The sequence below is a fragment of the Sinocyclocheilus anshuiensis genome, unplaced genomic scaffold (genome assembly GCF_001515605.1).
Source record: "Sinocyclocheilus anshuiensis isolate Anshui unplaced genomic scaffold, SAMN03320099.WGS_v1.1 scaffold152, whole genome shotgun sequence".
Lineage (NCBI taxonomy): Eukaryota > Metazoa > Chordata > Actinopteri > Cypriniformes > Cyprinidae > Sinocyclocheilus > Sinocyclocheilus anshuiensis.
Genome location: NW_015555781.1, coordinates 4,614,172 through 4,638,664, shown reverse-complemented (window position 1 = coordinate 4,638,664; position 24,493 = coordinate 4,614,172). Strand labels below are relative to the sequence as shown.

Genomic DNA, 24,493 nt, shown 5'->3' with positions numbered 1-24,493 from the left:
ATTACTATCAATTATTTTTTATATTTAGCTTCATTTTAAGTTTAGTTTTTACATAGCACATAATTTTATGTGCTTGTCATTTTTATTTGTTTTTAAAAATATTTCTATTTAGCTTTATTTTTTATTTACGGTAAGTTTTCGTGTTAGAAATGTTACTATTTCAGTTTAAACCACTAGTCTATAATTTATATAGATCAGTGACATGACCTTAGTTAGTGGTCAAGGCAACATTTCTAATTTTTGTACGTTTTTCATCTAATGTTTACTTGTTTTATTTCAGCGTTATTTTAATTAACAAAAAATGAATAGTTTTAGTTAATGACTTAATTACGTACAATCAGAAGTTTGAACACAAGCTGATTTTTTTTCAGGATTTTGAAGACGTTTTTATCTAAAAGCTGATGCTTAAATGCTTCCAATTCGTTTTTCAGACAAATACTTTTTATTTAGTAAATAGTATATAGTTTTTAACATTCACTGCATAATTCCTGTATGTTCATTTCTTAGTTTTGATCCTTTACTATTATTAAATGTGGAAAATTGAATAAAGAGTAACTGTTTCTCTACCAAAATACACACCACACATTTATATTGAAATCCAGAAAAACAATTTATTGTTTCATTTTACATCTTACAAAACAAACTCATGGGCTCACACAGCAGACAGACTGCCTTAGGGTGCACAATTTTATACCAGTTTTCAAAGATGTAGAAAAAGATGAAAAAGTGGTGGCTAGTATCATAAAAAGCCTAAGGCACTGTCAACGAAACAATCAAAAATAGAAAAGTATGAAATTGTACCCAAACAACCAAAAGACAAAGAAACAGGTGTATAAAAAAGAACAATTGCATGTAAATGTAGGATAGTGGGTCTGGCTAACCATCGTAAAAATACAGTACTGAGAAAACTTTGCTGAGGGGAGAAGCTCAACTAATCGGCCTAGAAGTCCTGCAAGACCGAATGTTTGCACCAGCTGAAGCCAAACTAACTGCTTTTCGTCAAAGTCCCCACATGTGGAACGAATCTGCACCTGCATCTGAAGTCTTTGGAGTGTCAGGCAGGTCCTCCACTATTCTAAAAGGAAAATATTTGGTTCTGTAAGAAAACACGATCACCGTGGCTCTGAGAAGTTTAATGCATTTAAGAGTCTCTAGTATTGTCCATTCCTGTCATAGGAGGGCCTCGCTGACTAAGACAAGCCCACATACCGCACAACCAGAGTGCTGATTGGTTGGCTGCACAAACATTTCATGAACTCTTAAGAGGCTAAACTTGTACTTTCAAGTACAATCAACTTCATAGACATTTCGCAGCCCCTATTCTGATGAACTATAGGAGACACTCAACAAAGAAAGGCGAGGAGGAATTAGGAAGAGGAGAAATTCTGAACCCATTCCTACTCTTTCAGATGACAGTGGACTCAAAAAAAAATAAAAGATAATAATAATAATTAATAATAATTAATAATAATAATAATATATAATAATTCCATTTATAAGCTAACTGTTGACCAAATGTAATTTTGACTGTCATTACGCACAATTTAGGACAAAAAAAAATCAAAATATGAGAATATGAGACTCCTAACTTTGAAATTTCTGCATTGAGACAATGTCTATAAATTAAATCAAATACCAATCCAGTCTTTTATATGACGTAGACACTCATAAGCCCAAACTAAAAATAAATAGCTAAAATCAAGCCTAAACCTGAACTCTTACGCATTAGTCTCTGATTTTCAGTGCAAATGTTATCAAGGTTTAAAGTTGTAGATGAGAAAGAGCACAGGCTTCGCAGTAACAAGAGTGGCTCGAGACAGTTGCATCATGCTTGCTCTCACTCTTTCCTCCTCCTCTCTCTCTTTCGATTAGTTGAGGCCATTTTCTCTACTCCAAATCCCTTTCTCTTCCCCCTCATCTTTCTGTTCTTCTTTGCTGGTCTGTTTCACCCTCTGTTCATTGTCTCAACTCTCTCTTCTCGCGCTCTCCACCTTCCTGTCAGTCTTTTCACATTTTGCGGATCACCAACACTGTGGTGAGTACCCCAGCCAGGAAAACGCCGATAGTCTGCCATGTCGGGGTCCCGAAATAGGAGCGGATTCCCTCCTGAGGGAGGAAAAAAAAGGCAAATTTGACAAGGCAAGAGTGGGAGAGTATTCTAATACAGAGAATATCACATACTTTAGCTTTCATTAAAAAAATGAAAAAATAAAACAAAACAAAATGCTTTCATAATATTTTATCAGAAAGTATTAGTTCAATGATATTTCAGAATGTTTCCATGATAAAGAAAAAATATTTTAAATGGAAGAAAAAAATAATAATTTCAAGTTAAGTTCTCGAAATGTATTCTATTTAAAAAAAGGTTATATATTTTCATGGTACTTGTTTTTTTTTTTTTTATAGATACCATGGATTATTAATTTAGAAATTCCATTAAAAAAAATTTTCTCCTGACAAAGTCAAATGGGTGCTCAGTGTCACTTGACCCTTCTGAAATCATTCTAATATGCTGATTTGATGCTCAAAAAACATTTCTCATTAATATCAATGTTGAAACCAGTTGTGCAGCTTAATATTTTCGTGGAAACCATGATATATTTTTTCAGGATTCTTTGATGAATAGAAAGTTCAGAAGAACAGCATTTATTTGAAACAGTAATCTTTCGTCACTTTTGATCAATTTATTGCATCCTTGCAGAATAAAAGTATCAATTTCTTAAAAAATAAATGACTACAAACTTTTGAATGGTAGTGTATGTCTACAGTACTGCCTGGATATTTTGCTTCACATTACGAAAGTTAAATGTTCATGCTGTTTTGTGCATCTTGTTTATTGTGGCATCAGTGGATTTGGTAAAGGTCATTGTGGCCCGTGTTAAAATATCACATCGACACCCGACGTTTCACATGATTTTAAGGAAATGATTGTATAAGAAAGTCACTGTCAAGACTTACCCATCCACCCTGTTCCCTGATCCAGTTAATAACGTGTTCCTGAATGTAGGACATAGTCCAGCTGATGATGGTTCTGATGATGTCAGGAATCCTGGTTGTAATAGCCTAGGAGTGCATGAATAAGAAATAAGACAAATATTTAAAACATCAAAACAATGCATTTCCATTTGAGATTGAGCTCGTGTAGGTCTTCACCTTGATGACAAGCCGACACGCAAAGTAGAAAAGCGCCACCACTCTGCCCCAGTTGAACTTCCCATCAGAGAAGATCTCTCGGGCCACTTTCATGAAGACTTCTTGAGTTGGTTGAAGAGCAGGGTCATTTACCATACTAAACCAAAATGACAATGGAGAGGTATGGATGAGTTGCAGCACACTGCCATCCAGTGGGCATTTCCGAGCACAGCAGGTGACTTGGTACATAGAGACAGTTGCGATGTCATCCACAATCCATTACCTTTGCAGATGCACATTTCCATCCAGCTCATCTCCAATCTGCTGTAAACACTGCCCAAGACGTTTATGGCTGGGGTCGCACAGCTCAACACCATCCAGCTGACTTCGGGTTACTTCAGCTTCGCTGTCCCCATGACGACGAACTCGTTCATAGACGAAGCTGCGAGAGATGGGACAAGTTGACAGAGGTAATGAACAAAAACAAACACAGAGAACATGGGAAGAAGACATAAGATGATACTCACTTATTGAGAAGTGCAGATCCCAAGGCAATTATCTGGTCATTGCCAATGCCTTCAAATATTGGAAATAATAATAATTAAAAACGATACAAAATCGTGAGGAAAGACACTTAGAGCAGTGGTTCCCAACCCTGGTCCTGGAGGCACCCCAACACTGCACGTTTTGCATGTCTCCTTAATCAAACACACCTGATTCAGGTCATCAGCTCATTAGTAGAGACTTCAAGACCTGAAATTGGTGCGTCAGAGAAAGGAGACATGCAAAATGTGCAGTGTTGGGGTGCCTCCAGGACCAGGGTTGGGAACCACTGACTTAGAGTAAACAAAAGGGATGTAAAATATACTCAAGTACAAATGTCAATACACAGGTTTAACAACACAGATGTGACCTTAAAAGAGAACAGATAAGCATCTGACAGTGGAATCGTTCCATATTGTTTGTGACATGACTCAGCAGTGCATGTATAAATCAGCACACATTTGGTTTCAGTTTCCTGGTGAGTAAAGTTGATGTAAAGAAACAAGTATGCAATGCATGAGCTGTCTAATGGAGAAAGAGACTCACTCAAGCTAAATCCCTCAAGTACATATCATAAATAACTCATTTTAAGTACCACCTATTTAAATATTCAAATAAAACAAAAGACTTTAAATCTTCACTTGACAACAGCACAATACATACAGGCTATGTTGCAAAACTAGTGAGCTGCCTACCTAGACAGCATTTTGAGCATTACAGATACCTAGAAATGAAAATAAGCAGCTTGGAAACAAAATCCATTTCTGGTCTTATTTAAGTATTTAACACATTTAAGTATTTAACTTTGTTTGTGTGTGTGTGTGTGTGTGTGTGTGTGTGTGTGTGTTTGGGTCAATTTGACATGAATGCATGAAACACTAGTTGAAATATTTATTCTTGAAATGTTGTGACTTTTTCTCATTTAGGGCCATGAATGCGCATGCAAAGTTTCTACAGATAGATGTGTTTTGTAAAGGCTGTACAAATTTTGTCTACAATGGTGTTGGGGTCAAAATAACCCCCATTGAATGGTTTCCATGAAATTAACCAAAATTCAAAACTCCTGTCTTGGCAAGTATTTATGTGAACACAGTCACTTACGTCTTAAATGAACGCAAACAGTTTTGGGGAAAAAAAAAATTATAATGTTTTTGATTGATTACTTTATTCAATTTCTACCCTATTGTTAGACTAACCTACTAAAAAATTAAAGCACCGTTTTACACATTCGTGTCTTTGTTTTATTGTATTTATTTGTCCTATTGTTTGTTATTTATTTGTTCTTATTTTATTACTGACGATTTAATTGTTTACTTCAATAATTGCCTGTAGCAATACTTGTGATATTTCACTAGCTTTTAAAATTACAACATAAATGTTACAACATATGCATGTATTATATTCGTGAAATAAAATTTCTCACATTATGAAATACGATTTTGATAATATCACCCACACTTAATATATAAATATTATAATTTGGGGTCAATTTGACCCCATGACACAAACGGAGGACCTATTTTATTAATACAGCAGCATGATTTTAAATGGATAGTTCATCCAAAAATGACAACCCTGTCATCATTCACTCTCCCTCATGTTGGTTCAAACCTGTATGTGATGCTTTTGCATTCACGTTCATTATATGGAAGATGATGCAATGAAAGTGAATAGTGATTGAGGCTGTTACACTGCCTAACATCTCTTTTAATGTCCCACAGAATGGAGACAGTGGTACAGGTTTGGGACAACATATAATTAAGCGACAAAGGTGACGTTTTTATTGGTTTTGTGTGTGCGAACTATACCTTTAAATCGAGGGCAACCCATCTGTGATGAGTGTTTACTCCCCCTCCTAACAGATCAGCACTGAAACGATGATGTCACCTCTTCTGGAAATCAACAACATCGCGGTATCGGGCATGCGAGCACCGCCAACACAAGCGCACAGAGGCTGTGTCTCAAAAAATAGGGTGCTGCCTACCAAGACAGCATCTCTGGGAATCATCGGAGCGGTCTGAAAAAAAAAAAATCGCCCATTTGGAACGCGCCCATGACGCTCATAAATTCTTTTGGAACGCAAGCGATGCCCAAAAATGTTGTGTGTGTAGACGGCTCACTTTGGGACCGAGCCAAAGAAGACTGTGGTTTATCTGTTTGTTTAGCTCGTGTCATTGTCGTTAATGATCAGTGGCTCTCCGGATCGTCCGGTGATTGGTATGTGTACAGACATGTTTCAGACAGACAGTGAACGGCACTGAGCAAACTCCCAGTTCACGTGGTATATAGTATTCTAATACACATTAACGCGTCAGTCTAGATACTTTGCTGGCCATTTGAGTTACGAATCGGAATAACAGGCGAAAATCATCATTTGAAGATAAAAGCGGCACTTACCCGTATCGCCTCCGCCCGACGGCGCTGCCATATTAGCATAAAAATAAGTGAGAACTCTTCCGCTTTGTGACGTCACGTTTGGGCAGGAAGGAAGTCACGCACCAGTCTGATGCAGCACAGTTCAAATAATATTAATAATAACAACAACAGGGATTTAGAGGAAACGTTCTAGACATGTTATAAAAAAATCTCATGATTTATATTACAATCTAGCAGAATTTCAATGTACTTTTGGCCATATAAATAACAACCTCTGCACCAAATTGCATATCTTAAAGTAATTAAGGTGTTTTTCCTCTTCGAGTATGAGTTCAGTATGGAATGGACCCTTTTCACAAGACTGTGATGACACGTTTCAACGGTTAATAAACTTCTATTTATCTGACTAATATTTCATATGTCAGACTTAACAGGGTTAATCAAACACTAGTAGCCTAACGTTACTTATTCCTGTTGCTACTTACTGGTAACTTATTCTGTGTTCAGATGTCAGCTATTAATTTCATTCTACTGAATTACAGTTTCTGCTAGTTGTACTTGCTAGTAATTGTTAATTAGGTACTAGTAATGATTTCACCACAGCATTTATTAGATCTATATCTCAGTCATTGTTAAGACATGGGACAAAACAGGTCCAGCAAGGGTAACTGCTATTAGGTTTAAAAAAAAATAAAAATTCAATTTTAAATGTCATGAGGGATTAATAATAGAATGTATTTAACACAATTATCACCTTAATTTAATTTTCTCATTATTATGCAAGGTTTTATTTTTTCAATTTTGCACCCTGTTTTGTCCCACTTCTCAAGAATGACTGATCTATCATTGCATTTATTTTTATTTTTCATACTCCATCAGTGTAGAATCACATTAAAAATCAAATTTCATATTTCTTTCGGCATCCTAGACCATACGTTTACTGTATTTATATTATGCCCAAACATATGTTATGATATTTATTATAATTTTGAACCTAATTTGTTTTTTTTTATTTGCGTCACAGTAAAGAAATATGAGAGATTAAAGAATTCAATACCTTCTCAACACTGAATTTAGACGGTAACCCACCACACGATTTTAAAGTTGTTTAAATGTAAATCATGAAGCGAACATGTTTAGTTCGGCCCCTCCCACAGTGTGTCGTCATGTCCGCGGAAACCTCTCTTCCGTCTGTCTCGCGCATGTGTAGTCCTCTTTACAACTCGGCTGGCGAAGATGGCGGACACACAGGTACGTGAGTCCAAACGGCGTGGTCATGAAAACACGTTTGATTTCACCTTAGACTTAAGCGCAAAGCCACAAATTCTGGGAGATAAACAGCAAAGAAACCATCATAGAGGCAATCGTGACCAAATGGATCACGCTGAAGATTAGAATGTGTTTTCCATCCCCGGCTAACGGGTAGGAAGCGTTGTTGAACGGGAAGGCGTGCGGCCTTGCCTCACCCGACCAGCAGAAAGTGGTTTCTTAAACACGCAACTGTTTATTTGGTGTAAAGTTATGATATAAATAAAATAGCTTTTTTGTCTGCTGACTATCTTATTGAGATGTAAAATAACCGAATTTGTCAGCAAGGCATGGATAGCACATGGATATAATGTTACTAATAATTCTGGAGGAATAGGAGTTACAAAGATACCGCCTTATGACAGTGTTGACGTTATCTGTGTCACTTGAGTCCAGAAAACATTTGTAGACCGTCTTTGTGGATTTGTACACGCGCTCTGAATGGGCATGAAGATGCAAATGATGTTTTTTCTCACGATGGTCTTCCAAGTCTCTCAGGCTCTGACGACACTGCCTTACGGCATCACTGATGCAGCATAAAATCCCTGATGTGTTTTGACAGCTTTTTAATTTGGGAAAACACTTGGCTCTAAAACGTATTGGGGTTTGGTGTTGTAGTCCAGAATATCCAGCGGAAACCTTAATCACACTTTTGTGGTCTATAACTTTCCATCAAAGCTATTCCAGCATATATATTAGTTTTTAAGCCTTGTGACAAGAGTCTGTGCTTGTGGTCTTGTTTCAGAACGAGAGGGCTTATCAGAAACAGCCCACCATCTTCCAGAACAAGAAGCGGGTTCTGGCTGTTGAAGGAAGTGGCAAAGAGAAGCTCCCGCGTTATCACAGAAACGTCGGCTTGGGCTTCAAAACCCCCAGAGAGGTGAGCTTGTTTTTGCGTGCCAGCGAAACTTTTCATCGCAGGTGATGTCTTTTCTCACGATGGTCTTCCTAGACTCCCAAGAGAGCTCTGAGGATACTGCCTTTTGGCAATGCTGATGCAGTTGTATATGCTTACTGTGTAACTTCAAGTTGAGTTCAGATGACTAAAGTTCTTGTGCTTTATTTCCCCAGGCTATTGCAGGCACTTATATTGATAAGAAATGCCCCTTCACAGGAAACGTGTCCATCAGAGGCCGAATTCTGTCTGGTAAGTCTGTGTACTTTGCTGGCTAATTGTAGTTTTATTTAGGGTGCAGATGATGTCTTATCTCACGATGGTCTTCCGAACCCTTTGGGTTTTGAGGGTAATGCCTAATGGCTTAACTGATGCTTCCCTGTGTCTCATTTTTGTGTGTCTTAGTCCTTTTTGGATAATCAAAGATTCTGTATGCTGGCCATTGATATACAACATATGTGAACTGCTGTCACCTTTTTCCAGGTGTGGTAACCAAGATGAAGATGCAGAGGACCATCGTCATCAGGCGGGACTACTTGCATTACATCCGCAAGTACAACCGTTTTGAGAAGAGACATAAGAACATGTCTGTCCACCTCTCCCCATGCTTCAGGTAAAGTTTCTCCGTTGGAGCTTTCTTTAGGGGCTGATACATTTTTGTATACCTTTTTGTGCATTTGAACACATGCTCTAAATAGGTGGTGAGCTGCAAATGATGTTTTTTCTCACGATGGTCTTCCAAGTCTGTCAGGCTCTGACGACACTGCCTTACGGCATCACTGATGCAGCCGATAATACCTAAAACAGGGGTCTCCAAACTCTGTCCTGGTGGGCCGGTGTCCTGCGGCGTTTAGCTCCAACCCTAATCAAACACACCAGAACCAGCTAATCAAGGTCGTACTAGGTATACTTGAAACTTCCAGGCAGGTGTGTTGAGGCAAGTTTGAGCTAAACTCTGCAGGACTCCGGCCCTCCGGGACAGAGTTTGGTGACCCCTGACCTAAAGGGTTTCTTTGCATTCAAGGTTTATAAGTAGTTTAGTTTGTGAGATATTTGTATAAGGTCTAATTGCTGAAAGTTATTCTTATTTATCAATGTTCTCCATTTGTTTAGGGACGTGACTTTAGGTGACATCGTTACAGTTGGAGAATGCCGACCCCTCAGCAAGACGGTGAGGTTCAACGTCCTGAAGGTCACCAAGGCAGCTGGAGCCAAGAAGCAGTTCCAGAAGTTCTAGAACTGTTTTAACAATATGGCACCTCTGTATTGTTTGTGGAAAATAAAATAAAAAAGCTGTTCTTTAAATCGGTTTGTTTTTACTGTTGATTTAGTCTCCAAGTCACTTTGCAAAAGCATCCTGCTCTTATATGCCCCTCAACATCAATAGGGGAAGTCGTGGCCTAATGGTTAGAGCGTCTAGCTATTTGCTATTTGCATGTGCACATTTAGAAATGTCTGCATATCCTCCCATTTAATGAGTACTCTACATCTGATTGTACGTGGGAAAGTCCATTAATATTTCTTGGCAGTTGCTGTAATAAAAACCAGATACTATTTGAACTCGATGAAGTAAAAAATAGATGCCATTTGCTTAGTCTTCGGTGCTATTAGCACAGTGTAAATTAAAGTAACATCTTTTTCGCCATTGCCAATAATCTCGGCTAAATCTGAATGGGGCAAGTATTGCACAATTTTTCCCTCATTATGCTACTTCTACACCGAAGTGTTGTTGGCCTCATCAATAGCAGTGCAGGACTCCTCCAGCAGATGGTGCTGCTTCACTAGTGCTCAGCGCGGCAACAAAACGCGTCACCTGCATACGTCCGTGTTTGAACCTTGCGGCGCGAAATCGGAGATTATACGGTGTATATTCGGTGTTTTTCAATGTCTGCGTATCTAATGAGAACAAAACTTTCAACGGATAGTTGCTTACATTAATAGTCCATGTTTGTCGCGTTATATATCTGCTCTTATGATTATCAGAACAGGCATGACAGCCAGGGTAAGCTATGTGCAAACAGCTAGCTAATTTGTAAACTAAACTGATTGTTGATGATGATATTCATTGTTTGTTGATACAGGCTTGTAATAAATGGAAGGGCTTGTTTACCGTTGGAGAGGAGTTTGATGATGAGGTTTGGAATTTACTTTTAGTTTTGAAATGCATTTTAAAGGGTGTTAGTACAATTGAGTAATGCCACCTCCACGTTAACTGTAACGTTACATCTTATAATGTGCTTGGTAATAATATGACAGACTATAATTTGTATTTCGGTATATTCTGCCTTTTAGGAGTTTTATTTACAAATGACAACAACACGTATTTGCTTGGTTATCTTGGCATCCATCATTTTTCAGCTGTAGGATTTGCTTGAAGCTGATTGGACGCGTTCATCAGAGCACACATCTTCTTCCACTCCTTTTGTAGCACCATCATCTGAATCCTTACATGTACAGCAGAGCTCCGTTAGCTTGTCATCAGGCCCTGGGGAAAATCCATCTGAATCTGGTTCTGTTCTGACTCTTCGTACCCCAGCATGTGGCACTATCAACGCCCTACCAGATCTCTCCATGCCTTGCCGTCAGTCAATCTCTGCCTCCGTTTCTTTTCTCCGAGTGCCCGCGTCATCCCTGCAACCTTCCTCTAACCTAATAAACCCTCCACCCCAAGCATCTCTCAGTGTCTTGCAGAGAGACCTCCCTCCTCAGGATGACTTTGACGACTGGGATGTGGATCTGGAGGAACTGGATAGCATTCCTCCGATGGTTTCTGAGCTACAAAATAATCCAGCTGCACCACTGGACAACATTTCACCCACTAAACGGATGAGGCCGTCAGCACCAGAAGTGCCCTATCATGGCAGGTTTGGTGCTACCTCCTCAGTGTCAATTACACGGCCCTTAGTCAACACCTCATTCGTGTCCACCATCCCAGGCTCCACGTGTCCATCTACCCCTATGCAGAATGCAAATCACATGCGTGGCCCCGCAACACCAGTCTTGCGATTCCCCAGACCTGTGACTCCCAAGCCTCCAGTTGTGTCGCCTCAGTGCCAGAGGGGCGCTTCGACACCAAGGACCCCGCTGCAGCCCCGAGGGTCTCTTTTCCACTCTGTGTCTTCCACTACTGATTCCTCTTCCACATTTACACCTCGTCCTCTCAACACGCCTGTCCTGACCAATCACCTGGTTCAGCCGGTGTCTGCAGCCAATAAGACACCTCGGAGACCACAGAGTCGCATGATGCCAGCCAAAGCACGTTGTTTTGCTGGCCCGGCAGGAGCACTACCACTACAGGTCAGCTAAGCGCTATTTTAGCTGATTATTCTTAATGTCAAACAATATGTACTGCTCAGAACTGTTATTTAGTGTACTGCAAGGCTATTTCTCTTTAAAACCGATGTTTATTATTGTTCTGTACCCTGCAATCTGGAAATTTCCATTGCTTTCTCATGACTGACATAGAATTTCTGATTTATTTTAATTTGCATGGTTTAATTTCTGTTTGTTGTCTTGTAGGTCAGTGGACGGAGTCTTGATGACATTGTTGTGTCAGTTCCTCAGACGCCTGCAAATGGAGCTGTTGCTCAGCTAAGAAGTAATGTATGTAAATATGGGATCTTCCACATTCCAGATTAAACTACTGTCGATAGACTTGAGACTTGTAGTGGCACATTTTATTGTGCTGTTTATTCCAGCATTGTTATTGTTAGCTAAAACTAAAAATCATTTTTTTGGTTGAAATAAATCTAAAATAATAGAAATATTAGATTAAAAAAACAAACAAAAATCAGAAACCAACTGAACTAACTCTCAGTGGTTTTGAAGTTTTATTTAAATTACTATAACTACAAGTGAAATAAAAATAACTTTCTAAAGTTATAATAATAAAACAAATAATGACAGAAGCATGTAACAGAATTACTAAAACTTAAGCTAAAATGAAAATGAAAACAATGTATACAAATCTAAAAGCCAATTCAAAATTTAAATAAATAATAGTATATAAGTAGTACTGAAAATACATTTCCAGTGTAAGGAGACTTAAATTGATATAAACAAACATTACTTAAAAGTAAATAATTAATGTTTGCACCAATTCTGGCTGATTAAAAAATAAATAAATAAAATCAGTTATTTTAAATGCTACAGGTGAATTTTTATGCATCACAACATTATGAAATGGGCATTTATTTAAATATTTTCTAAATGTTATATTTAGTAGTGTTATTAAAGTGTTTAGTGTTAAATGATGGCACACACATGTAAAAATTGCATCAACAATTAAATATCCAATCTTAGTTGATACCGATAGGGAAAAAATATGATATGGTGCCAAGATATTGTGAATTCCTCCTTTTTTCTTTTTATTGCCATTTCTCGTTCTCGCTCTTTATTTTTTTTTTACATTATTCCACAGTTATGTGGAATCGCTCACAGGTCCACTTTCTCTCACACATACTCACAAACTTGCACTCATCAGACAGGGTGTCCATTTTTCACAGCAGGTTTCCAGCTCTCAGGTGAGTGAGGAAGAGGAGTTCAGCAGGGGTCCATGGGCAGTGATGAAGGCTGAGGTGGGATTGGACGAGAAGAACCCTTCTTGCTTTCTGCACTCTTACAGTGTTGTCATGGTACTCCGCAAGGTGAGCTACAGAAATCTCACAGCACACTGTGTATTTAAATGAGCTTATTTGAGTGGTCGTGCTATCAATATTGTTAAGGATAGAACTTTGTTCGTCTGCAGATTTCGTAGTTTTTATCCGGATTTGTTCAGTAAATATTTGTATTGCTTTTATTTATGCCTAAAGTGGAAGTCCATAGCTATAATCAGGACAAATGAGGAATCTCAGCTCCCTAAATGATTAACACAAACATAATCACTGTTGTCATCAGTCACCTTAAAGTGATTATTAATGTAATTTTAATGTGTTTTGCCCAGTGTGTCTTAACGATCCTCTGCTAATGGTACACGTGTGTTAAATATTCATTAGGCTGACAAATGCTGAATAGCTTTTCACTTGATTTATTACCAATGGCCTTGAGGCTGTGCTGCAACTTATGCTTTTTCTTTTATTCTCTCGTTTTTCTTTGGTGCTTATTTCTGACTTATAACTCTCACACACACACCAGACTGCTCTCAGGCAGCTAGCTAAGAATAAGGTCCCTAATATGGCTGTCGTCTTGAAGAGTATCGCACACACTCAAGCAGATGAGAAGGCCGTCTTCAGAGATCCCACAGGTACTAATAATTAGGGTATAATGTACACCACCAGGCAAACATTATTAGCTGAAAGTATCTAGTGACTAAACAAATGAAAACTATATTTTAGCTGCTTCATAATCACCACCCTTTTGCAGACATTTTTTTTTCCTCATCCAACTTCATGAGGCTAAATGAGTTGTTTAAAATGCACCCCATTTTAAACAACACATTTAGTATTGTATACTGTGTACTTGTTGCAGCTTTCTATAATAATAATAATAATAAAATACATATAAATATAATTCAAAACTGAAATTTCTTAAGTTGCTTAAGTATTTAAAAAATGTTTAATATAATTACAAACAAATTCAGTAAGAAATATTGTGTCCAAAGTTTGACTTGGTATGTGTATATATAAACAATAAAACACCGCTTACTTTCTCCATGATGATATGGGTGACCATATCCTCTTGTTCTCTCTCTCACACAATCACAGTGACTGAAATCAGGGGGTCACTGACTGAGCTGGTGTTCTTGGTCTGATTGCACTCTTATTTCCAGAAGTCTTTTTTTGACTTCTCTCTTTCTGTTTTTTTCTTTTGCACTCTGAAGGTGAGATGCAGGGTACGGTTCATCGTCGCCTGGTAGAGGAAAGACTGGGAGAGCTCAAGACAGGAGCTGTGTTACTACTCAAACAAGTAACTATATTTCAGACCTCATTATAGACTATCATAGGAAATAATATGAACTTTAGATTACACCAGAAGTTGTTTTAATTTACTCATTATTATTACTCTGAGCCATGGCTTAACAGATAGCGCATGCAGAGCTGTGGGCAATACAAGATTGGGCTCACAATATTTTTAGATTCAGTTCTTCACTCTTCTCTATCATTTCCAGTCCTCTACTGTGGTCCTCTACACAATTCTCATTATTTTTTAAAGGTTGGTGTATTTTCACCATCACACCGAAATCACTACCTGAACGTCACACCCAATAACCTTCTCAGGATATACCCACCTGATGGGGTCTTCCATAACTCCCAGCCATCCCACCCTCCGCTAGTGAGTCACCTTGTTCTGTTCTCAAGGGTATTATTACTTTTTTGTATTTTCAAAAGCCTTTCTTCAGGTGTTTAATGAGCCTGATATTGTGGTCTCCAACATTTTGCTTGTTTGTTGGTGAATTAACTGTCTTCAGGAGATGATCGCTTTCCAAAATATTGCTTAATTAAACAATTTGTGGTGTTGTCTTTATTATTTGTTTTGTGTTCATTTCACCCCGGTTGTTGCATGTACGTACATGCAGGAGCTTGCATTGTATAGTGAACCCACAAGGCCTGCAGGGGGCCCGGTCTCTCAGATGGAGCTCCAGTTTGATGATGAAGACGACAGTGAAAATGCTTTTGAGGAAAACTGGGCTGCTGATGGTTTAGACACCGCAGCTGTCTCTAATGAGCTCTGTCAAGCACCTACAGTGTCCGGACCAACAGGAGACACAGCATGGGACACAGGTGTGTATGTTGGAGTATCATCAATTGAGCAATATCACACAAGCAACTTGAAGCAAGAGTGCCGTTTTAATCTCAAAGCAATGTACTGACTGAAAGCTGGTGTGTTATTGAGTATGTGAGTGGAGTGGAGTGACCGATTACTTTTTCCTGCTTTAAGGGTGTGTTTACTAGGGCTGGGTAAAAAAATATCGATTCTCATTTTTACGGAACGATATTGATTCTTAAATCCCAAGAATCGATTAGTCTAGCCTGTTTTCAGTTAATGGACGGAACATTGAAGGGGACTTCCCATTCAATATATCGCAATAAGCATTGTGCTTTGGTACTTTTAATATGAAACAAAGTCTCAGATTTCAAATTCTGTCCATTGTATTGCAGTATTCAAACAATAAATGGCGTTTTGGCGCTGTTTAATGTGGAGTGACAGATCGCTGTAGTGCCTCAGTTCAACAGGCGAGGCGCACGTGAACTGGTCGTCTCCTCCACATTAATACCAGTTTCAGCACAAAATATTCATGACTAAACATCTGAAGGTAAGTTAAAAGAAAGAGTACAACTTTACAATCCGTATCCTGTCTCAAGTAATCGCTCAATCAGTGTTTCAGCCGCGCAAAGACGTCAATATAACATTTTGTAAACAAGTCACATTTACCTCAGAAAAACATATTCGGTGACCATAAACTCATTAGTCAGATAGAAAAATAAACTGTAGAGAGGGGCATTTTGCTATATATGCATCAAATAACATATTCATTATAAATTTTACTGTTCTTCAATGTTTTATGTTTGAATAAATCCAAGTTTTTATGACAGCCACCAGTTTATATTTAAAAAAACGAATTGAAGTAGAAATATTATGTCATTGTAACTTTATTATTTTAAAAACTTCATTAAGTGTAATTTTAACAAATCAGTCAATTTTAACCTTCAATATTATAGTAATGTAGTACCAACTGACTCTCATGTATATTTTACAGCATTAGTTTTTTCCTTGAGAAAATTTGGCATGTGCTGTACCTGATATATATCCAAAATAATCTATACTGAATCGAATCGAATCGCAAACTTGTGAATCGAATCGTGAAATTTGTGTCAAAACCCAGCCCTAGTGTTTACACTTGGAGTTTGGCTCTTTTGGTCCGGTCCAAAAAAAAAAAATTGCATTTAGTCCTGGTTCGCTTAGCATTCTCCCTGTCATTTTTAACACCAAACCTAAAGATACAAAATAAAAGGCATATAGATACGGGCACAACCTAATTGGACAGTGTTTATGGCATATATTTTGAAAACTAAACTGCTTTGTGCTGGGCTAAATGCACTCTTTGTATGTGTACATATGTGGTGGTATTTTTACCGGCTGATAACTTACAAAGAGCTTATAAAATGTGCAAAGGAGTCAAAACAGCAGCAGGAATTCCTCCATTGCACATGGAGATCTGCTGCAAGGAGACTGCGGCTCTGACGCCTGTAACTGTAATGGGCAGCATAACTTCTATAAGACGGGAAGATGAGATCAGTTATGCTTGAGCATTCTGTCTTTTTTGGCTCACATCTTGTAACATCACAGGATATTTTTGGTTCGTTTTCGGTTCATATATCATTCGACTCGCACCAGAGTTCATTTGAAAGTGGACCGACACCCCCCTGAAAAGATTGGTCTTGGTCTGATTGTTTAGTGCGCAAGTTCTGATGGCAGCATTTACACTTACTCAAACGAACCGCATCAGAGTGAGTTTTAATTGAACCAAACCTGCCAAGTGTAAACGCACTAAGTGTTCTGTAAACACTCTGCTTCATATTTTCCGCTGCCAAACAAAATTTGCTCTGATTTGTTTCCCATACAACAATAAAATTCGCTACTTAACCGTCATAGAATGATTCATAATTGGGAAAAAAATAACTAGCTAGTCACATGGTTGTTCCTCCATCATTTGAACCATGTTGGTTTAACAATATTGGACTGTTGTAAATGACATCACGTACAGGTGGTGGAGTAATCTCTGGTAATTAATAGCTTTGAGAATTCAATTAATGTCTGATTATTATAGTTGGTTTGCTATGCTTATGTGACCACAGATTGAGATACGTAGTTTCAAACACAAATTTGCAATGCTGTTTGCGAATGTTGATTGGAACTGTGGTTTCGGGAAACGCAGAATCGTTGAACTATGTTGGTAACTCTGGAACTTGAGACAATAGTTGGATAATCATGTTTTTGGGACAACTTCCACAGTCATATATTTTGGTCTGGAACAGCACAAACATAGACAAGCAAAGCCATAATTTTGCCAGACCCAATTGAATTCGGCACAAAATTTTGTTACTCTTTTCTGGCCCCTAAATGACACAATACGTAAGCTAATTTAAACAATATTCAACTGCCTTGACATTCTAAAAAGCACTGAGGAAGAAAACAAGAGGACTCGCACATCAGTAATAAGAAAGCTTTTGAATCTACTTCAGCATCCTTACAAAACCAGACTATGGGTTTACTGTAGTATCTATAACCTTAGTGACTCTAAAGCTGTTGTTAGGCCTAGAATGAGCTGATCTATATATCAGCCAAAATTGAGCGTATCGTGATTTGTGATAAATGTTTGCTTATCGCACACCCCTAAGCTGGATTCTTTTTCATTCATGAATTGTTCACATTGTGCTTTATTTGAACATACGATGTGAGATTTTCAGATAAGAATAATGCAATTATCCTAATGGCTTTTATCACACAATTCACTAGACTCTATTAAATTTCAACAAATAATGATTTGTCTTCCAAACAGCGGGTGGTATGCTGTGCTCAGTTGTACTGTCTGTTTGAATTTAGATGGGAAAGAAAATAAGTAACTTATAATTTTAAGATGCTTTGGTGTTTTTGAATTGTGAAGTGAGTGTATGCATTTGAGTATTAATCTGTGTGTGAATGTTTCTTTTAAGATGACCTTGATGAGCTGCTCGGGGAGTTACCTGTGGAGGTATATGACGGATTACATTGATCACATGGTCACTTTATATACAGAGTGTAATTGTAGAGCATGTCTCGTATTAATACATACTATAACCATACACACTAATAAACAAGCAACACCTGCTACCCAAAGACTACTTTTGTTCAGGTTTTGTGTACACCTTTGTAAATATGTACATAAATCACTTGCATAAGTCTCATGCATAAATTGAAAAAATAAATACCCGATAAGACCCATAAATAATGTGTTCACTTATCGAGTCTTGCTGACAAATGCCACATGCTTTTGTAGCTAGTATTAGATGGGTGGAAGGAACATGTCTGTACAGATCAATGTTAATTTAATGCTGAATCCTTTTTTTTTTTTTTGGCAAGCTTTCCTTGTTAATTTAAATCAGCCATTAAGGCTACAGTTTGCCAGCTGGATTCCCCCTCAAAGGACTCATATGGCGTAATTAGTCATTTTTGATGCACTAGCAGAGTGGCTGGCATAATGAGGTTTGTTCACGCTGTTTAAAAGCTTTTCCATGTCTTACTGCAAGATTTCTTGAGTGGTTGACATTATTTGATCATTTCATTGATTATAATTGGAAGTCCCTGCCTGTTTCTTTGTCTTTCACCGCCATCTTTTATTTTACATTTTTTACCTGCCTTGATTAATCTTTATATCTCATGAATTGCTCTGCACTGTCTTGGTCTCACTGTCTCAACAGCATGTCGCTCTGTGTATTATTGATGTCTAGATTAGGTTTATTCACTGTGAGTGATTATAAAGTCATGAAGGTGCAATTACTTATTCAGTCTTCCCTGGCATACCTTGTTGAATAATTAATTGATTAAATATTAAATCTCTTGTCCTTTCTGCATAACTTATCATTTGAGGTGGAGGAGACAGGGTGTCTGCGGGGTCTTAAGTATTAAAAGTTGATAAATCAATTTAGAGAAAATTAAGGCCCTTAAAAAGTTTGAAAAAGTCTTAAATGCCATTTTCCAAGGTATTTGTAGTTTATTTATGGAATCCCGCAAGATTTGACGTCATCTGTTATGACGCTCACTGACTGACTGTGCCGCTGCGTGATAGCGCGGGGCTTGTTGATCGCGCTCTTGCTGAATTTCTGACCATTACCGCATGCTCCCATCCGCTCCCGCGATTTTTGTGTCTGCTCCCGCAAACATTCTAATATTGTATATAATTTTCGCGCATCAGGGTGCCGCTATCAATATGGGGGTTATTTAAATCCCTTTTGAATGAGCGCTCGCAGTCGCAGTTCACTTTCAATTTCGCGATCGCGCGCGCACTGTGTAAAGGGAGCACATCTTACGATAAAAGATATTTGTCAAGGAGCTTGGGATCTGTTGAGGAGCAAATCCTCCAACATCTTGTCAGTTATCTCTCCTTACTTTTAACCCGTGATCAGTCAAATCTGACTTCTGCAGCTCGTGTTGGATGCAGGGTTGTTGTTGTTGTTGTTGTTTTCCACGTAATTGGGCTACTTTTAAACTGTTGCCATGGGTTGATTTTCCCCAGTGGGTTTAAGGTTTAAAATATTGCATAAATTACATTTAGTTGAAATGCTTGTACTGAAACATTTTGCATTCCACCTGTAATAAAACTGTGCTAAATGTTTTGGGCCACACTAGTAGGAAGCATTTGAGCTGTGTTTATGATAAATGTGCATAACAGTGACTGTAAAATATGTATTTTAGGGATGGAAATGACATTTTTATATTTGGGACATGGTAGTTGCGCTACTTTGGGCCGGTTTTTATTTTTTATTTTATTTTTTACTGGCATGGGCTTGGGATGCACAATTAAAATGATGTAATAGTTGTGATCATTATTTTACCTTCCATGATCATTCAGACACGATCAGGTGCAGTACTGACAAAATCAAAAGCTGATCAAATCAAGCACTCCATAATCTCAAGTAAACTGTCTGACCAGTCAGATGTTTGTCATGAGAAGTGTTCCACAAAACAGCTATGGTTTGCAGAAAGTTATAATTTAGAAAGTTAATGTGACAAATACATCTTTTGAAAATACTGTGTGAACTAATTTCCCGTTAGCTCGGAGAGCTTTATTTTCCCTCCTCAATAAGTTTTGTCAGTTGTTTTGTTTATTGGTCTAATTCTTGTTTCTTGGGTTGCATTGGTTAGTCACTCAATTAATTATCTTGTGCTTCGTTCCACCCTTCTCAATTATGTTGTATTGATAAGGAGTTATCACAAAGTAACTCTGTTTAGTTGTGCTATCTTACAATCAATATATATATATATATATATATATATGTATAGTAAATGTAAGTTAAAGTGTTGCTGATGTAACCGGTTAAAACTTGGAGTGGTGATGAGGTCTTAAAATGTATGGAAAGAGTTTTAAAAAAGGTCTTAAAAGGTATTAAATTTAACTCCATGATTCCTGTATATACCCTGAGGAGAGTAAAATCCATTTGCTGGGAGTATATGTATGTGTATTAAAAAAATGTCCCCTACATATATAAAATATATATAGGCTATGATGTTTCTCTTGATCATAGATGGTACAAAATCTCATCTCAACACTTTTGATGAATGGCTATGCTATGTTTATTTTTGTCATTTCATCTGAATATCAACATTTGTGAGATTTATTCACAGTTAAACAGTTTTGAGGTTAACGGATCTAATTTTGTCTCTCTGGAAATAGTGATGTATTGCATTGTATTATGGTGAATATAATAATATAAATAATATTTTGGTGTCTATTTGTTAACAAGGGATTTGTGGACATGTAAATGTTTTGATTTGTGGAGTTAAAATTAGTTTTTTTCTCAGTGAAAAGATAAAATTAGACCCTTGGGTTAAAGATGGCTCCTCCAAAATTAGCACAGAAGGTTATTCAAATAAACTGTCAAAACACAATTTTGATTTAGAATTTTACAACCATAAAACTTTAAAAAAAAAATAATAATAATTGTCAAATTTAGCCAGGGGGCTTCTTGCCCCAGGTAGGGGGCCAATTTACCCCAGCAGTAAACTACTACTGTCAGTGCTATAACAACTAAATTAGCAAGTGATTCTATTCATTTCCTTTAATAACACATTGGTTGATGCATCATCAGCCTGCACAAGATAAACTTCTAAATTACAACTTAAAAATAAATGCACATTGTTCTTAAGGAGGCATCTTACCCTATAAATATTTTTTCTTATAGATCAAACTTTGTACCGTTGCTTTGGCCCAACATCTCACCATCTTCAGTAATGTGCGATTTAGCAGGTGCAGATTTTAGTTTATCTACCTGACTATTATTTACTATTATTTTTTTATCTACTTCCAAAAGCTTTGTATGTATAATTACAGCCATCGTTTTTATATTTCCTCTTCCATTTGGACTCTTTCCCCATGTTAATTTTTATGCTAAAGGGATAATTAGACATATTCGACATTTCATTTCTTTCATAAAATGAGAGATTTGTTCACTTATCCTCAGCACTCTTGGCTCGTCTAGATTCTGTCAGATGAATCACCCCAGTGATGTCTTTTTGAGAGGCATTTTAAGCATTGTGTGCTGTATGATGTGTATCAGTCACTAGGGGGCGACATGCGCACTAAGGATCAGACTCCGATTGAAGCGTGTTTACAGAGTCATTACTGAGCCCAGGGCAGGACTTAGGGGGCCGGAGGCCCCTGGGCTTGAGGTTATGTTTGGGCCCTACACACTACAAATGCCTTCAACTAGAACATCAAACAAACAAAGTTTAGATGTAATATTAAATAGTAATTATAATACAATAAGCAAGATGTGTTCTCTAAGATGAGAGATCAAAACCCTGAAATAGCATTGACAAAAAAAAAAAAAAAGCCAGAGATCTATTAGTATTAAAAAAATATTGTTATATCTGCGTTCTCTTATGTCAGGTTCTTATTTAATCAATAAATTCAAGCCGAATAAAAAGACATGGTGGCTATTAACAATCAAATGAAATTACTATCAACAAAATCCATAAATGGATTTTGCATAAATTATGAAAAGTTTAAATACAACATTTAAATGTAGAAATAGTAAATGACTGCAAAATATAAGCTACTTTTTAAAATATGAAACTGCCAGTAGGTGGCAGCAAGAGACTGTCTTAATGAGTGAGTTGAATCAACTGATTAATTTAAAATGCTGATTCATTTAACTTCCAAATGACTGTACTTATAGACCTTTTTAATGGGACGCGAAATTACCCATTATGCTTTACGCGTACGCGTATGGAGGATGCATGAGTCAGGCTATAAATAAACCAAATCACATCGCGTGGGTTATGTTACAAAATAACGGCGTTACAAAATAATGTTACAAAATAACGGCGTAGTGGAAACAGCTGGATGCTCCTGCGTAGTTGGCCCCGGCAGGTCTTGTAGCCATGCTGCTGCCGTGTTGTGGAAGGTGGGTATTTATAAATTGAGCAACACTTCTAGTTTGGCTAAATGCGTGCAGTGCTTGAAGTGGAAAAAAAGAAGTGTCGGTACTCCCCCCACGTCTCCAACCCCAAATGTATTTAATGCCGAAAGAAAGAAAAATAAATGAAAATTGTTTAGAGCATTTTAATATAAATAAGCACCAGTTAAGCTGCGATACCAAACAGGACCACAGGGAGACACCAAAAGACCACTAAACCTGCTGCCTTAACCTGACTGTAGATGCTACAATACGGATCCATTCAGAATAACTAAACCACTGACCAACGCATAATCTAAAACACCTTCAGCCGGCATTCTTTATAAAACACTCGTGCTTTTAAGCCAAATACACACTGAAAATAATAATTTACTGCCATCTGGACGCGAGTCACTATTCTCTCCAACATCTCTGATGAAATTGTCAGTGTTTTCTGCTGTTTTGAACTTATTACTTATTACTAATGCATTCCCTCACAAAAGACCGGCATTCATTATAAAACACTCGTGCTTTTAAGCCAAATACATGCTGAAAATAATAATTTACTGCCATCTGGACGCGAGTCACTATTCTCTCCAACATCTCTGATGAAATTGTCAGTGTTTTCTGCTGTTTTGAACTTATTACTTATTACTAATGCATTCCCTTACTGATTCCTTGAACTTTCCAGAAGTTTACCGGTTTCAAATGACCTCCTGGGTAGTGTGCTTTATAGTGTCATTTCTAATCACCCAGACACTGACGCTTTGACTCAGTACCAACATGTCAGAAGTGCCGGGCCACTTCAAGCACTGACTGCGTGATTCAATGTAAAGACGTATTTTTACAGCAATATTTAACCAATTATAAATTTCAGTTATAACAAAATTGTTTCGCTCTGAAAAAGTGCTAATGGTGATGTACTGTGCAATAATAAAGTAAACAATATGCTCTGATTTTTGAAAGGTGCAAAATGCAGTGGCCAGTGGTATTACAGGGCTATCTTGTACTGATGAGCAGTGTAGATCGAATGCAGGAACCAGAAGAAACCTTGAACAGAAAATAATTATATATGACATAGCCGTCACAAAGCTGAGGATGTATATGGTGCATCATCAACAAGGGAGGGAGAAAGGCTGCCTACCATCTACAACTTCTGGAAATAAAGTGCCCTGTTCCCAAGAACAACACCACCTCTCTAGCAGACCATTTCACTATGAATAATAGTGATATCAAAGTGGTTGATGGGAAGCCTGAATGGCAGAGGAACGGAGTCAGGGGCTACTACAGACAGATATAATTAGGCATGTTTTGTACTGGGCTGAGAATGGCAAAACGACTTGTCTGGTCTCCAAAGGAACACATTCTGATAAATGTACCGTACGATGCAGAGTATTTAACAGACCAGGTTACTCGTCTTAGAGGCTTTTACTTCTCAGTGATGCTTCCTAGATTAGTAGATTAATTCATTGCTGGACGATTAAAACTGAACGACAAATACTTACATGTAGTCAAAAAAGCTTAACCTACTGGTAAACAAAGATGAACAGTTTTAAAAACAGTGTAGGCCTACAGATGCTGACATGGAGGGGAAAAGTTTTTAATAGCAGCGTTTCCACTGTCGGGCCAAAAGCGGGCATGCTAGTACGTGCCAGGGCCAGTCGTGTTTCCACTGGCACTTCCAGGGCTTGATCGTGCCTAGTCGGTGCTTCCTCGGGGCCAACGGCCCAGGTTTTTTGGCCCGACGAGAACCTTGGGCCAAAGCGGGCCAGCTGGGGTTAGAGGAGTGGTTATGAACAAAGGCGGAGTTTCTCCGCGTCTGGAGAGCGCCAGCGCCGCGTATCATTTCATAAAGTTAACAGCTATAACACCAGCATTAAAGACTTGTAAAATAATTTTAGTTCAAAACTCACTTTCAGACAGCAGCGAGTGTTTGAAATAACTTGATCCGATGTGGATTATGATCACCATACAAGGCGGAAATATTTATAAGTGATGCAAAAGACTATGCATGCTAGCCATTAACGTTTCCATAGTAAACATGGTAAATACAACCGCCTGAAGAAATCAGACGTCAGCTTCTTATTCTCTATCACAATCGTGTATTTATTTAGAAACATATTTTATCTGTCATAAGTCTCGTCTC

The 24,493-nt window shown here is 37.8% G+C and overlaps 3 protein-coding genes across 4 annotated transcripts; 2 read left to right on the top strand and 1 right to left on the bottom strand.

Moving 5' to 3' along the window:
- Positions 1 to 1,507: 1,507 nt before the first annotated feature.
- Positions 1,508 to 6,166, bottom strand: LOC107674732 (apoptosis regulator BAX-like). Its single transcript, XM_016468825.1, has 6 exons — positions 6,073 to 6,166; positions 3,660 to 3,708; positions 3,416 to 3,574; positions 3,154 to 3,289; positions 2,959 to 3,063; positions 1,508 to 2,106 (listed from the first exon to the last, which is right to left on the bottom strand). The coding sequence occupies exons 1-6, from the start codon at positions 6,101 to 6,103 to the stop codon at positions 2,008 to 2,010; spliced, it is 579 nt and encodes a 192-aa protein (XP_016324311.1). The 5' UTR covers positions 6,104 to 6,166; the 3' UTR covers positions 1,508 to 2,007.
- A 1,038-nt stretch (positions 6,167 to 7,204) lies between these two features.
- LOC107674708 (40S ribosomal protein S11-like) lies at positions 7,205 to 9,559 on the top strand. The gene is made up of 5 exons (XM_016468791.1): positions 7,205 to 7,302; positions 8,105 to 8,239; positions 8,431 to 8,506; positions 8,738 to 8,867; positions 9,368 to 9,559. Exons 1-5 carry the CDS (start codon positions 7,288 to 7,290, stop codon positions 9,489 to 9,491), a joined length of 480 nt encoding a protein of 159 aa, XP_016324277.1. The 5' UTR covers positions 7,205 to 7,287; the 3' UTR covers positions 9,492 to 9,559.
- Positions 9,560 to 10,030: 471 nt separating this feature from the next.
- On the top strand, positions 10,031 to 18,166 carry LOC107674707 (uncharacterized protein C17orf53 homolog). Of its 2 annotated transcripts, none has more exons than XM_016468790.1 (10): positions 10,031 to 10,256; positions 10,336 to 10,389; positions 10,619 to 11,551; positions 11,774 to 11,857; positions 12,763 to 12,900; positions 13,388 to 13,496; positions 14,073 to 14,158; positions 14,405 to 14,524; positions 14,769 to 14,973; positions 17,908 to 18,166. In XM_016468790.1, the coding sequence occupies exons 1-10, from the start codon at positions 10,227 to 10,229 to the stop codon at positions 17,964 to 17,966; spliced, it is 1,818 nt and encodes a 605-aa protein (XP_016324276.1). In that variant the 5' UTR covers positions 10,031 to 10,226; the 3' UTR covers positions 17,967 to 18,166. The 2 variants fall into 2 exon arrangements, with proteins under 2 accessions (XP_016324276.1, XP_016324275.1); XM_016468789.1 differs by having other exon boundaries at positions 12,760 to 12,900.
- Positions 18,167 to 24,493: the final 6,327 nt, after the last annotated feature.